The following is a 15,198-nucleotide window of genomic DNA, read 5'->3' on the forward strand; positions in this document are numbered from 1 at the left end:
TGGGCACTTACCTCACGGACGTTCCTGGAGCCTGATTCACGGAAGGATGGCTTACAGCGGAAGTTTATCTGTGAAACATAAAATGATCACCAAAACGTCAGAACCTCCCTTCGTGGGGTCAGGCATATGGCCACCCCCTTCAGGAAAGTGTCACTCAGAGGCATCCTTGCAAGGCAGGGATAGCCCCCAATCATCCTGGGAGCCCTGAGAACGTGAGACACCTCTTCTCAGAAGCCCTCCTGCATCCCCGCTCCTCTGCACTAGCCAGAAGGAATCTTTCCTTCCTCTGCCCAGTGTTCTGGGATGAGGGAGACAGCAAGCTCTGTATCCATCTCCCCCGCTAAAACAGCACCAAGGCTTACCCCTCCTATACCTTTCCTCACCCTCTAGCACTCCCAACTCAGGCACATGCAGGCAACCCAGTCCTTGCTTGCTGACTGGTCCCTGGAGATTGTTAGCTCATTTGTGAAATCCTGGTTTGATTTTCACCTTAGGGGGTGGTGTGATGGGTCTATAGTACCTGGGGCTACGCTGGTTTCTCTTTTCCTAACTGTCTCTGCTTCAGCCTTAGCAGAATTGTAGGGAAACCTCACACTACGAGTTGGGGGGTAGGGGAAGCAGTCCACGTTAGCCTTGTTCATGCCATTCCTAGTCCTACGGGATTTCTCTTATGCTGGTCTGGGTTTCTGCTGCCTGGGGAGCCCTGATGGGCCATGGCAGCCCTCCCACCCTCAGCCTGGACCCACCCGCCCAGCATTCCTTCTCCCTCCCTCCCTGGAAGCACGCAGCCCAGACGTGCCCCCAGCTGCAGACACACCGTGGACAGTGGTCCTTGGGGAAAGGTCTTTACAGTGGCAGCGTGGAGGGGACAGAGCCAGGCCTCAGGGCCACACAGGACTGGCCCTGACACAGCTGAGTTTCACAGCTTCAGCAAGGCATGGCCCCGTCTAAGTGTTAGTTTGGGAACTGATAAAATGGTGTCTCGGTCATCATTCATTACTTCATCTGGCTGAGTAACAGTCTACAAGCCCCACTCTGTGCCAGGCTTGCTCTGGGCAGTGGGGTCACAGTAACAAATAAAGCGGGGGAGCCAGGATGCAAATGCAGGCGTTTCAGCTCCTGGGTCCTTGGCTCTTCACCACTATGCACACTGGGGTACCCCCGGCAGGCGATGTTTGTGTAACGGGAAAATGCGTGTACAGATACACACGTGTGTGCACTGGGAGGGCTTTAGCACCCAAAGGGGAGGGGCCGGAGAGCCTGAGCAACCACACTCACCTTCTCTAGCTGTTCAATGCAGGGGGTGTGCACCACAATCTTGCACGCTGCACACTTCCTCCGGGACACTGATTTCTGCTGCAGGAAAGAGAGGGCCCCTGAGGCACCAGGTAACTCCATCCAGGATGCTGCCCCAGGGCAGGCAGAGAACTCCTCGCACCTGCCCCAGCACAGCTTGCCCACTGTGTGCACCGGGAAGCCCCAGCACTGGCATCAGGACACAGCCCCATTCCTCTCACCATCCTCGGGCAGCCCACCGCAGGGGCGCTTAGGTGAGAGCCTTGTTTCCACCTTCCCCGGGAAGGGCAGCAGCCTGTCAGGCCCGCAGGAGCCGGCCTACAGGCTTCTAGACCTGGCTCCACCACCAGGGGGCAGTGTGCTGCACAGAGCTCACTCACCAGCATCTTGGCTACACAGTACTGCTCTCCAACATAGCAGAAGTCCCCAGACACGTTGGTCTCAAACCAGATGTGCTCCCCATACGTCGCCGACTCCTAGACCACAGGATGAGCACACTTAGTGCACCCCTGCCCTGCCCAACCAACCCTCCCTCTCCCAATACAAACCTGCTCCAGCTGCCACAATCTACTTTGCTCCATCCTGTTTTCCCCACTGTCCCTTGGCTTTAGGGCTTGGCTCAAACGTGGCCACGCCAGGTCTGCCCTGACCCCACAGGCCCATGGGCTCTTCTCACAGCTGCCCACAGTACCCCCAACCCGACTGCTCCCGTGGCCCTGAGCCCGGCGGGGACTGGTCCTCATTTGCCCCTTGCAGCTCCCGGCCACTCACGCTCCAGTCCACAGTGCTCCGGATCTGCCGCTCAGGCTCACTGCGCGGGGCCCCGGGAGCAGGAGGAGGGGGTGCCAGGTGCTGGAGGCCTGACTTGGTGATGGCTTTCCTACAGAAAAGGAGATAGCTGAGGGTAGCTGAGCACTCGGCAACTCTGCTTCCTTCCCCTCAGCTGGGATCTTTGCCCTCACCGTGACCTCAACACCGGGTCAAGACAGGGACGGCGACAGGGAGGGCAGAGGATGCCCTAAGGCAGCCCAAGACTCTGAGAGGATCCCCGAGGAGACTGAGCCCTCCTCAGAGTCCTGCTGGCTTCCGAGCATGGCTCAGAGCTCTTCCCGAGCCGGGGGCCCTCAAGCCAGCCCCCGGAGGCCACTCGCCCTGCTGGCTGCAGCTATACCTACGCAAGCAGGGCACTCCAGGTCTGGGGTCCGGCTGACTTGCGCCGCAGGGCTACCTGGCGTCTGCGGGACAGTGGGCGCACGCAGGCAGGCATCCCGGGGCCAGCTGCGGTGCCCGAGGCTCTTCGGCCCCCCAGGCTGAGGTGCTGGCCTGAGGGCCGCTGCTGGCTGAGGGGCCGGTAGTAACCGTGCAGGCCCCAGAGGGCGTGGTCTTTCACCACGTCAGCGGGCAGCAGGTGGGAGGAGGCCCGGCGCCGGCGCCAGCGGGGAATGGGCAGCAGGGGCAGGGCTCCCCGATGCGGGGATGGCCCCGGTCTCTTGGTGCCTGGCTGGGTGGCCAATGACGCAACTGTCACATCCTCCTCCTGGACCCCCTCCTCCTCATCCATGCCCACAAGCCCGGCCAACAGCAGGGGTGCGCCCAGACACGGGGCCCCAACAGCGGCAGGCTGCAGCTGCAGGGCGGGCACCTCATCCACGATGAAGCGGGGGTTGCAGGCGGGGGGCGCAGTGCTGGAGCGGCGGCGGCTGGAGCGCGGGGCCCCCACCCCGCAGCCCAGGAGGCAGCCCTGGAGCTGTGCACTGGAGCGGCGCCGCTGGACCAGCGAGGAGGAGGCCTGCCCTGCAGGCGAGCGGCGCCGGGCCTTGCCCGTGGGCAGCCCCACGCCACCGGGCCGCCTCTGCCCCTCTCCAGGGCCTGACGCCTTCCGCTGGAAGTGTCTCCTAAAGAAGGTCTCCATGGCAGGGGCAGGCGGGTGGCTGTTGGGTAGAGACCGGGAGCATCAGGAGCTGGGCCAGGCCATGGTGCTTCCCGTGCCCGGGAGCCCCATCACAGCCTCTGCCCTTTGAGCAGAGAAGGGACACTTGGGAGGCATGGGGGGGGGTGCGTATGTGGCCTCTCAGCTCCGTAAACGGGGTGCCTGAGGGTGCCAGAGGATCCAGCAGGGAGCCTGCACCCATCGCTGTTGGACGCACTAGCGCCCTTCCCAGTTCCGTCCCTGTGCGGCCCCAGGAGTACTGGGTAGGAGGGGCTGCCAGCTACCCATCTGGGTTCCCCTGTCCAGGCACCATGATCCACCAAGCTCTGGCCTAAAGGACTTCAAGTCCCTTGCCTGAAGCTGATGGAAAAGAAAAGAAAAAGGAAGGTGGAAGCCTGGAGCCGACCTAGACAGACTGAAGGGCTGAGGGCAAGGCTTTTCCTCTCCTTAGGCCTTTGTTTTGCCACCAACACAGGGCAGGTTAGGCTTAGGTGTCCCCTCCGGGAACATGGCACAAACCAAACCATGGTAAGAAACTGAGGCTCTCTGAAGAGAAATGCAGTCCTGATACGACCCCCTGACTTGCGGTCAGGCTGACAGTGGCACTAGAAATGGAGAGGATCTGACGTCTGCCTTGGGGATTGAAGGCCCCAGGGAACTAAGGCCCCCCAAAAACCGGAGAGGCAGCTGCACAGGGAGAGAAGCCACCAGCGGGACTTTGTGTGGGAAGCCACAAGAGCCAAGAGAGTGCCTCTGGGCTCTGGGTGTGTGTGTGCTCTTGCTCTGAGGGGCTGACAGTAAGAACTTTGCTGGTCTTACCTTTCTGAAGAGGCACAGTACGGACATTCCATGTGAGAAAGTGCTGGATGATGTCGGAAAACCCTTCCAGCTCTGCTGCTGAGGAAGCCCATGAACTGCACCTTGACCTGGGGGCCAATGCTCGAAGCCCAAACGCTGAGAATTCCAGACACTAAGCTACCCAGAGCTCCCTCCTGCAGGAGCCTCGGGGACCACCCTTGCTCAAGCCATCCTCCCTTGACCTGGTCTGAACACAGGCTCCGCTTCCTTTGCCAGCTCACCTACCCCCTGCCGCCCCTTCTGCACAGGTGGCTGGGAGCACCTGTGCCCTCACCTCCCCCTAACAGTGCGGGAGGGGCAGGAAGCCTGGTATGCTTCAGGGGGGCAACGCCTCCAGAATTCCCAGGGACACCTGTGTCCTGCCATCAAGTACTCTCCTGGGCCCTGGCAGCCACAGGGAGGTCTGAGTCACGGCCATGGGACACCTGCCTGGGGCTGACAGGAGAGATACTTCTGCTAGCTGAGGGCCTCTGAGAGAGCGTGGGAGCCCTGGACAAAAGGTGGAAGATGGTGGGTTTGAGGAATCAGGGCTGGGCTGCATGTCCAGCGCCTACTCCTCCCATCCACCCCCCCCCCTTGATTTGCTACTGCCCTGTGGGTCCGGGCAGGCAGCGTCGGGCAGGGCCCTGGATGGCTGTGGAGGTACTGACATGGAGGCACCCATGCCTGGGGAAGCAGTGTTCGGGTCTGCCCAGCTCCGGCTCTCTGCCTCTTACAGTCCGCCAGCCTTTGCAGGTGACAGGGAGAAAGGCAGGAGAGCTCTTGGCTTCCTCCTAAAGTCAATGCCATCACGGCTTACGTTTACTGAGTCTCAGCCCACCTGTAACAGGCACGGTTCTAAGCCCTCTGCAAACATGTGTACCATTTTATAAACCACAGCACCCTAGGGACTTCCCTGGTGGCGCAGTGGTTAAGAATCCGCCTGCCAATGCAGGAGACATGGGTTCAAGCCCCGGTCTGGGAAGATCCCACATGCCGCGGAGCAACTAAGCCCCTGCGCCACAACTACTAAGCCTGTGCTCTAGAGCCCACATGCCACAACTACTGAGCCTGCGCGCCTAGAGCCCGTGCTCCACAACAAGAGAAGCCATCGCAATGAGAAGCTCGTGCACCACAACAAAGGGTAGCCCCCGTTCGCCACAACTAGAGAAAGCCACGCACAGCAACGAAGACCCGATGCAGCCAAAAATAAATAAATAAATAAATAAATAAAATTTAAATAAATAAACACAGCACCCTAAAGAATAGATACTGTATCATGCCCCGTTCCTCATGGGAGACTGAGGAGGTAACTCCCCCAAAGTGCACAACTAGTCTGTGCGGAGCCACTGCTGGAACCCGACTCTACCTGAACCCCAAAGCCCACACCCCAGAGATGCGGCAGAGAGCAGGGTCTTCCCTGATGGGCCACGAGCTGGGACTAAGGTGGGATGGGGGGGAGGGAAGGGAGCCATAATAAGGACAGTAGCAGTCCCATTTACCCATCACCTACTATGCAACAGGCCCTGGGCTAAGTGCATTCGTTTATCACCGCGTTTGATCCTCACTACCACCACCTCCTGAGGCAGGCAGGATCGATGGCTCCATTACAGAGATGAGGAAACAGGCTTGACGAGGTGCAGTAACATGCTCCAAGATCACTCGGCTGGTCAGCGGCAGGACTGGGACCTGAACCCAGGGCTGCCTGACGCAGGGTCTGCTCTGCACCCAGGAAGAGGAGCCCAAAGGCCCAGCTGCCCACTGCCCCAGGGCACCGGCTTGCCAGCACTGCCCCAGGGTGTCAGCTTTCCCTGCCCGCCTGGTCAGGCCGCCCTGTGACAGCTGCCCAGCCCGGAGGAGATTAGTCAGCCAAACACACCGCCTGATGTGAGTGTCACCCAGAAAACAAAAGGCCACAGTCACTGGGGAGGGGGGGGAGGTGCGGCAGTTGCTCGCTGGGTGGCAGTGAGGGCTGGACCCTGCCTGCTGCCCCAGACCCACGACAAGAGGCGCCGGGAGGATGAGGTCGCCCGCACATCCGCCTCATGACACGGGGGCGACTTACAGGTGCTCCCCTACCGCGTTCGAGCCCACACACTGCCCCGGGGTCTCCTCAGGGGCCTGACGGTGCAGTCAGTGTGAGCGGGGGCGGGGCAGGCTAGGCCAGCCTGGCCTCGTGTGGCCATGTGCAAAGCCCCTCCCTCACGGGCCTCAGTCTCCTTGTGGGTCCAAGGAGGCAGTCAGCTGGCTGACCTGACACCCTATGACAAGCTCGCCTCTAAGGCACCCACTCCTCTATGCTCCCAACACCCCCTCCCCCCAGGCCCCATGCTTCCTGTTCCTCCCGTCTCCATAGAAACCTCTGTCCTCTGGTCAGCAGTGGCCTGACTCCTGACTTCCTATCTCTGCTGAGGCTTCTCCTGGGTCTGCTCAGAAGCCCAGCCTGGTCTCAGGCCTGTCCCAGCCTTTCCTCTGCCTGGGCGTGGAGCTTCTCCCCACAGCACAGCTCCGAGCGGCAGCTTCTTGTCACCTCACGCTCTGTCACCTTCCACATACCACACGGTACATGTAAAGGTCACCGGAGGAAGCCCCACAGGGCTCTAACACCAACAGCAGAGCACAAATGGCTGTCCCTCAGCCTCCCGGTGGGGGACCTGGGGTAATCCTGTCACACCGGAAGGGGGCAGAGTGGGAAAGGACTCACGGGCCCCGTCAACTGGCTGCTGGGAGCCTGGGGAGGACAAAGGATGCTACGGGGAGACATGCACAGTGGTGGCTGGCCATGCACCCCTGGTGAACAGCACCGAGTGGGGCTGCAGGTGGCCAAGCTAAGGCAGCTGCCGGGGGCGAGCGGACACGAGTGCCCCAGCTTCGTCGGCGACTGGCTAGGAAGGACAGGACCCCTGGCTTCCCAGCCAGACTGTCTCACACCCTATGTTAGCTTCAAGTGGAAAAGCCCGTGAGCCCTGGCATCCTATATCTGCCATTGCTTTCCCGGGCTGATCAACTAACCTTTCCGAGTCTCAATTTTCTTATCTGCAAAATGGGGATGCAACGACCTAGTTTAGGAGGTTTGACATAAGGGAGGTTCGGATGAGATAACGGTAGAAAGTACCTGACGGCGGCTGGCAGAGAGGAGAGGCAGGGCAGGGCCTACGCCTACAGCAGACACCAGGGCGTGTGGATAGTGCCACCTCCTGGGGTCTGTCTCTGCCCACGGTGGGGGTGGGAACCCGGAAGGGAAAGCTGGAGTTCCCAGGACGGCCAACCCCCACCCCCTGAGGAACAGAGCCTGGCAGCCAGAGCCGCCTGGGTGTCTGCTCCTGCTGTGATGAACGCCCTCTGCCCCTGGCACCAGGCCTGGCCCCCGGGGACCCCTCTGCTTCCAGAGGTGCTCGCACAGGCCGCGCTGTGGGATTCGGCCAGAGTGCCTGTTCCATGCTGTGGACGGGCCCCTCACACCCCTCTTCCCGGTGCAGGCTGGGAATGGTGCAATGTGGCCCCCTTTCCAGCAGCCCCAGAGCCGGGGCCTGGAGCTGCTTCCCCAGGGTCTGCTGCTCAGAAGCCACCTCTGGCTGCTTTGCTCCCATGGCCCTGAGGTTGAGGTCGGAGGGAAGGAGACGGGGACGGCTGGAAAGGGGGCCTGCCCGAGGCTGGTGTGTCAGGGTTCCCAGGTCTCTGTTCACTAAAAGGATCCTGCCAAAACCAAACCAAACCAAACCAAACCAGAATGCACAGGGGGGAGAGGTGGGCCAGGGCTGCATGGCAAAGGAGGCGACCAGGCCAGTCATGTTTACCTCAACAGGGTTCTGCCCTGGCTCGGGCACAGGAGCTCAGACAGGAGCTCGGTCGGCCTACGCTTTGCCGGTCCCTTTCCATCAGCTTCAGGAGCCTCGACTGGGGATGGTGGTGCCCGGGCCCACCCTGATCCACCCCTCCCCAGGCCCACCCAGACAGATCCAAGAGGGAGGAAGCAGAAGGCAAGGAAGGGTTGAGGCGAGCCCCTTTGACCTGATCTGGAAGGCAGGGCGGCAGGCAGGAGGTGGGCCAGCGGGCGGGGGCTGGGGTCCCGGGGGGGCAGGCGAGCCCCGGCTCTGGCTCCAGCGCCGGGCCGGCCTCCGGCTGAGCAAGTCCTAGTTTGGGGAGTGAGCTGCTGTGGCTGCTCCCCTGCCCCCTCCTCCCCCACGCCTGAGACGGCCGTTATGAAAATAACCCGATCGGTAAGCGACTGCACTTCCTCTCCCAGCAGTGCAAGCAGGCGGCAGTGGGCGGGAGGCGGGCGGGCACACACACGCGCACGAGCCTTGCCTCCTGGCTTCTCTTCCCGAAGTCCCCAGAGGCCACTGAGCAACAGCTCAGGAGCCTCCCCTCCACCCGGCCCCCGGCACAGCTCAGCCCCTGCCTCAGCTCCAGGAGGGTTGCGGGGAGAAGAGGCGGGTCACCCTACACCCTCTCGCACCCACTGGACAGGTTTTCCGGGGTCTGGGGAAAGCATCTGAGACAGCTAAGCACCGGCTTCAGACAAAATAACCACAAAAATAAGTATCTATGGAGTGTTTCACAACTTACTAAGCACTTTTTCACAAGCATTGCCGGACAGGAGGCTTGTAATTCCCCTGTGCAAGTGGCATTTCGCTCCCAGCTGAACCCCCCAGGGCACCTGAGGCTCATGGAGGCCCGTGACTGCCCACAGCTCAGAAGTGGCTGAGCGGAGTCTCCTGATCCTGGGTTTCCCAGCCCTGCCAAGGGGGCCTGTCAGATCCAGAAGAAAGCCAGCCCATGTCACACCCATCCTGCCTAGAACGCCACCCCTCCGTTAACACTCCTAGCCCCTAGGATCTTGAGTGGCAGCTCTCAAACATCCTGGTCCCAGGACCCCCTTACACTCTTAAAAATTATTGAAGCTCCCCAGACGGTTTTGTTTATGGGGGTTATAGCTATTAACAATGACCACATTAGAAACTAAAACTGAGAAATATTTAAAATACTATTTATTCATTTGTTGAAAAACAATAAACCCAGTAACTGTTAATATAAATAACATACTTTTATGAAAAACAAACTGTATTTTCTAAAACAAAAAAGTAGTGAGAAGGGTGGCATGTTTTTATTTTTGCAAATTTCTCATGTCTCGCTTAATAGAAGACAGCTAGATTCTAATATCTGCCTCTGCAGTCAATCTGTTGTGATATGTTGTTTTGGTTGAAGTACATGAAGAAACTTCTGCCTCACACTGACAATTAGTTAGAAAAGGAAGGAATATTTTAATAGCCTTTTCACGCAATTATGGATATTCTCTGCTACTACACCAAAATATGACAAGTGGTAGTTTCTTAAAGGTTAGTGGCTATGTGGAATCTGAACTTTTCACTGGTCTGTCTTGCATTCTGAATTTTGAAACATCAAGCATAGGTCATTGGAAAATATTGGTTTACTGAGTTAGGCAGATCTCCACACACTGGAACAAAGTTTCTGAAATTCTAATTTTCACTCAAATTTTATCAATAGCAACAAATACTGATACTGTTTTTGAAGTGACAAGCTCACTTCATTTTTGAGAAAACGTCTGCTAAATATCCAAATCTGAAGAGTTCTGTCTGCCCTCAGGTGTTCTTTCAAGTTTAAATGGTGTTCCTTAAAAAAAAAAAAAGTGACGAGTAGGGCTCGCAACTCAGTCACAAAAGTGCTTTTTCAAGACAGCCATCATAGTGTGGTTTGCAGCAAAAGTGCCATATGTATATTTCACATTTCTTCACACAGAACTTTTAAAAAAGCGTACTCAAGGATCTAGGCTTTAGAAAATTAATATATTTACTGCATTTTTGTTGTTGTGAGTGTGAAGAATACAATGGCTACAAGTTTATGTTGGGGCCACTGCCTTTGTCTGTGCCAAGGCTCCAGTAGTTTTACCCACCGTTGCTTTTACACAATGAGTACAAATATCAACACAGTGAGAAGGACACAAACTAGGGCAGCTCTTAAAGTATTATTACGAAAACAGTTTTGACCTCAACCATCCCCTGAAAGGGTCAAGGGCAACCCCAGGACCATACTTCGGGAACCACTGATTTAGAATGAATTCTAAATCCTCTAGCCTAGCAAACATGGTTTCTGCAATGTGGCACTAACTCAGCTTCCTATGCCTTGATACAAACACTTGGTGCTAACCAACGCAACTTATTCTCTGCCCCCTAATCTGGCTGAGCCCAAGCTCACTGCTGTGCCCTTGCACATGGCAGACCTTCTGCCTGGAATACCGGCCTCCTTCCTCACCTCGTATCAAAATCCCACCTGCTCACAGCTGCCCCAGCCAAGAGTACCTCACTCCCACTGATGACTCCACACCACCCATCTGGCTCCTCTGCCATGGGACCCCTGGAAGTCCTGATTCGCTCAAATCCATATGCCTCGTTCCTCCCACCCACCAGACGAGCTCCTGGGGGGCCAGGGGCCAGATCTAGTGCATCTGGGCAGCCCAGCACGGTGTCTGGCAGTGAGTCCAGTGTTTACTGCTGATCGGCTGAGGAGGAAGGAACAGGGAATTCCGTCGGGGAGGGACCAGAGCCGTAAGGGGGAGAGAAGGGCTTCCTCCACCTCGGGTACCGCACCCGAGGGCTGACCACAAGGCCCAGGCTACTTCTCTTTGCTGGGCACAGGGGGATGGCAGCAGCCTTTGTTTTAGCAGTTGCCTTCCTCTCCTCTCCAGAGGACCCAGAGAGTGACAGCTGAGGCTCCTTTCCGGGCTGGGTGCCACTGCCCACTCCACGTTCTCCAAGGCTTTCCTTATGAAACCTGGCAACAGGGTTTGGTGACATGAAGTCACAAGGTGAAGATGTGGGCAAGGAGGGGAGAGGAGTGGCTGCCTCAGATGCCGGGGCGGGGGGGGGGGGGGCGGGCAGGGCAGGACCCCAGCTCTGAGCTCCTTGCTGAAACATCCCCAGTCTCTCTCTCCTTCTATCCTGAGTCCCTGTCTCAGGGTCTGGCTCCTGGTAGACCCTGGAGAAATGTTTGTGGAATTAATGACTGACTCATGCCTTTAGAGCCTCCCCTCCAAACCATCCTCCCACTGCCACCAGAGTTCATCCTTAAGTGTCCATGTATCCTTCAATGGCTCTCTACTGTCAGGGAACAGAATGCAAAGACCTGGGCCTGGCAGTCAACAGGCTTCTCGGCCTCCTCTCCCATCTCGCTTTCATACTTTTTACATTTTACTTGACAAATACATAACTCACTCTGTGCCAGACACCGTCCTAAGTGTTTTACAAATACTAACTCGTTTCATTTCATAAAAAGTAATAGTAGTATTATCCCCATTTTACACATCAGAAAACCGAGGCACAAAGAGATTAAACAACTTGCTTGTGATCACGCAGCTAGTAAGTGGCAGAGCTGGGATTCCAACCTAGGAGTCTGCTCCGGGTCTATGCTCTCAACCCCTCACTCTACCTCTAGATGCTCCTGTCAAGCAATGCACAGGGGCCTCTTCCTGCCTGTGTGCGTGGCACCTGACAGTCTCTCTGCCTGGAACACCATCTCTTCTGCTCAGTGAACGCTCCTTCATCTTTTTCCTCTCATCTTTTCAGAGCTGGCTCAGATATCGGCTCTGCTGGAAAGTTCTCCCCAGCCTCCTCTCCCGGCCGTTACCTGCTCCCACACTCAGGCCCTCTCTTGGTTGTTCTGGGCCATCAGCGCTGGTTTGCAGCTTGGTATCCCCCACCAGACCGTGCGCCCCTGGGACCATGTGTTACTCGTAATTGCATCCCCAGGGTCTAGAAGTGCTGGATGTGGTTTGAAGAGTGAATGGAGGGAAAAGTGAATGGCCCAGGCTCAGCCTCAAGGATCACGCTGAGAGCAAAGGGCTTTGGGCCAGCGCAGTGACCCAGTGGCTGGCCAGTTCTGGAGGCCTTCCTGCCAGCCTTAGGTGGACAAATTGCTGGTGTGGGCTGAGCTCCTGTGTCTCAGAGGCACATAGTGAAATCGATCCCTGATGGGAATGCCGATATGTCTCCCTCTGAGTCTCCCAACACCTTGTTGGGAGCGTTACGAAGCCCCTGCTGGCCCCCACGTCCCTCTTCTCTTGTGACTGGTCCCTCTTGTTGCCTTCTCCTGTGTCTGCAGCAGGCTCCCATTCCCCATCTGCCGGGAGCAGCATTCCCCCTTATCCCTCATTCAAAATTTAACTCCCCCTCTGACTCTTCTGACCAAGTTGTTCCCTCCTCCATCTACTAGATCTTCTTAGAATCAGCTGTCAGCCCCCAGGGCCCCACTCGGCCTCCCAAGCTTCATGCACTCCACACAGGGTTTTTTTTTCCTGCCTCGAAGACAGAAAATGTGCCTCCAATCTCCCTGAGAGGTCACAGGGGTCAAAGGTGCTTTCCGAGGATTTGGACTCAAAGGTCCTCTGACCGGCTATGCAACCTCAAGCTGAGTCTCTTACCCTGGCTGGGCCTCAATTTCCTCATCGGATTAATGGGGATAATACCACCTTGTCTTCCTCATGGGATATTGCAGGCTTGAAAGAGAAAGTGTTCATGGTAACCCATTCCTCGGTTTACTAAAACTTTAAAGACAGAAAAATAACTCCAGAGGCCTAAAAATTAGGACAACCACTTTGGTGCACAATTTGCCTACAACTATCTAAGCTGAAGATACACTGCTCTGTAACCACGCACTGGTGGACAGAACACACGAGGAGCCGTGTCCCAGCACAGTCTCTGAAGGATTACTTGCAACGGCAAAAAAACTACCAACAACCTAAATGTCCGTCAACAGTTACAAAAAGGAATGGTATATGGCAGTTAAAATGGCTCCACACTAGTGCTCATGTTTCAAGACAATTAAATCTCTAAAACAACATGGAGGGAAAAACCTAAATTCAGAATACGTACAATACACCATTTAACTCAAGGGCAAAGCCATACAAAACAGTACTGTGGGGCTTCCCTGGTGGTGCAGTGGTTGAGAATCTGCCTGCCAATGCAGGGGACACGGGTTCGAGCCCTGGTCTGGGAAGATCCCACATGCCGCGGAGCAACTAGGCCCGTGAGCCACAATTACTGAGCCTGCGCGTCTGGAGCTTGTGCTCCGCAACAAGAGAGGCCGCGATAGTGAGAGGCCCGCGCACCGCGATGAAGAGTGGCCCCCGCTCGCCGCAACTAGAGAAAGCCCTCGCACAGAAACGAAGACCCAACACAGCCATAAATAAATAAATAAAATAAATTTAAAATCTCTTTAAAAAAAAAAAAAACAGTACTGTGTGTTGCTATGGATGCATACGTACATAGGAAAAAAAAAATCTTAAAACAGGCACGAGAATATAAACACCCAAATCAGGATTGTCGTTTCTTCTGGGGAGGGAGACAAGAGGCCTCCATCTCTGTCTAAGGCAAATATGGCATAATGGTAAGATCTGACCAAGCTAAGTGGTAGGTGTTAACGTTATTCTGTATACTTTCCTCATGGCAAATACTTAATGCTTTTCAAAAGATTTTTAAGTATTAAAAAAAAAAAAAAAGGCCCCCCAGAGGGAGAACAGCTTCTGGGGGTTGCCCTGGGTCTTCCATGGGTGGATTTCAGCAGTGGCATGGAGCCCCAGGTATTCCTTACACTGTCTCCTGGTAGGAACCCCGTATCTGTGGAGCCGGAAGGAAGGTCTCACCCAAAAGGATGCCTTTCAGAGGAGGGCAAGTGGCTGACAGGTTGCGTCAGTGGGGTGTCTGCGTGGGCTAGGGCCCCCTTTCACAACCACCCCCGCCCCAGTAAAATGTCAGCAAGCTGGGGAAGGGGGGCGGAGAGACAGGCAAGCTGCTAACCCGCGCGATGCTGCGGCGTGGGCGGTGCAGGCCCAGGCTCCTAGACAGCTATTTTGGTTCAGCCCCGGCAGGGGAGAGGCCTCTATGTGGGAGCTCTGAACTGGCGCTAGGCCAGGTGCAAGCGGAGCGGAGGTCTCTACAGTGGAGGGAGAGAGCTCGGGGGCCCTCCCTCTCTCTTCAGACCTCTCACCGTGAGGCCTGGTGCGCTGTGCTCTCCTCCTTAACACCTCTCCCCAGGCCACAGGCCACCCACTGACTCCAGGGTGATATCTGGAGCTCCTATGAACACATCCCTTGAGTCGTCTGCTCCCTGCACTTTGAAAGCAAGATGAAAGGTCCCAGACTTGCTCCTCCACTCCAGATCCAGCCAGGGAGCCACATGACATCCTCCTTACAACCCGAGTCTCCCTACCCAAGGGTCTTCCCCCCACCACCCCGCCACCGCTCAGCCTTGCTCCCCCTGAGGCTAGGATCCTGGTGGCAGTTCTCCCTTGGGGTTGGGGCACAGATCATTTCAAGGGCCTCACTCTACTCCCACACAAGACAAAGATCTCTCAATTTCAAGGGGTTCAAGCACTTAAACCCCTTCTTAGGCTCTACCAGTTTGGTGATGGGAAAATAAAAGAATAGAAGAAAGGCGTGCTAGTAAGTAGGGCAGCCTGGTGTTATGAAAAGATACTTGGGTTTGGGCTCCAGCGTAAGCTGCATGATCCTGGGCCAGGCCCCTGACCTCGCTGAGCCTTGGTGTCTCATCTGTAAAATGGGAATAAAATCAACTACAAGGTTGTTCAGAGGATTACATGAAATTGATGGATTTACAAGCTTCTGGCAACCGTTAATGGCCAGAGGAAGATGAGCTGGCACGTCCCCTGCGTCCGGATGAGTGTCAGAGGGCTGGCAGGTGGGAGTGCTCATCTCCTCAGCCTCTCCTGCCTCTACCTGGGCCACAGAGCCCTCGGTCTCATCAAACCTGCTCTGCACCACCTAACCATGCCTCTGGTGTCTCAGCTGAGGAAGGGGGCAGACGAGGAAAGACGGCAGAATGATAGCTCCTCAAGGGCCTCTGGTCACTGCTCTGGCCTGCCCTCTTCCACCTGAAACTGCCTTCCAAGACTCCCACCTGTGACTGGAGTGCCAGGCAGGCCCGGTGCTGAGAACCGTGGGGTGGGAAGCCACACGGCAGCCCTATGTGAGGACGATATCCTAAGGGCATCAGGGGCTCCCACGCATGAAGCACAGAGGAAGCAGTCCAGGGGGGCAAGAAATGAGCGCCTGGCATCACCCAGAGGTGCACCCTGCTAGTCTTGCCCAGGAGTGAGGGGA

At 56.6% G+C, this 15,198-nt stretch overlaps 1 protein-coding gene across 21 annotated transcripts in view; it reads right to left on the reverse strand.

The window, feature by feature from the left end:
* Positions 1–15,198, reverse strand: part of DGKZ (diacylglycerol kinase zeta) — a 42,057-nt gene that overhangs the window by 9,808 nt on the left and 17,051 nt on the right. For 11 of the 21 annotated variants that reach the window (XM_082342728.1, XM_082342730.1, XM_082342731.1 and 8 more), the window contains exons 2-6: positions 2,472–3,227; positions 2,068–2,176; positions 1,677–1,772; positions 1,279–1,356; positions 12–68 (exon numbers count right to left, since the gene is read on the reverse strand). In XM_082342728.1, the coding sequence (XP_082198854.1) occupies positions 12–68; positions 1,279–1,356; positions 1,677–1,772; positions 2,068–2,176; positions 2,472–3,227 (1,096 nt within the window). Of the gene's footprint in view, positions 1–11; positions 69–1,278; positions 1,357–1,676; positions 1,773–2,067; positions 2,177–2,471; positions 3,228–4,045; positions 8,401–15,198 lie in introns of those variants that run through there. The other 10 variants (XM_082342718.1, XM_082342719.1, XM_082342725.1 and 7 more) reach the window with 5 other exon arrangements.

Source organism: Balaenoptera borealis, assembly GCF_965194805.1.
Source record: "Balaenoptera borealis genome assembly, chromosome: 11".
Taxonomy (NCBI): Eukaryota; Metazoa; Chordata; class Mammalia; order Artiodactyla; family Balaenopteridae; genus Balaenoptera; species Balaenoptera borealis.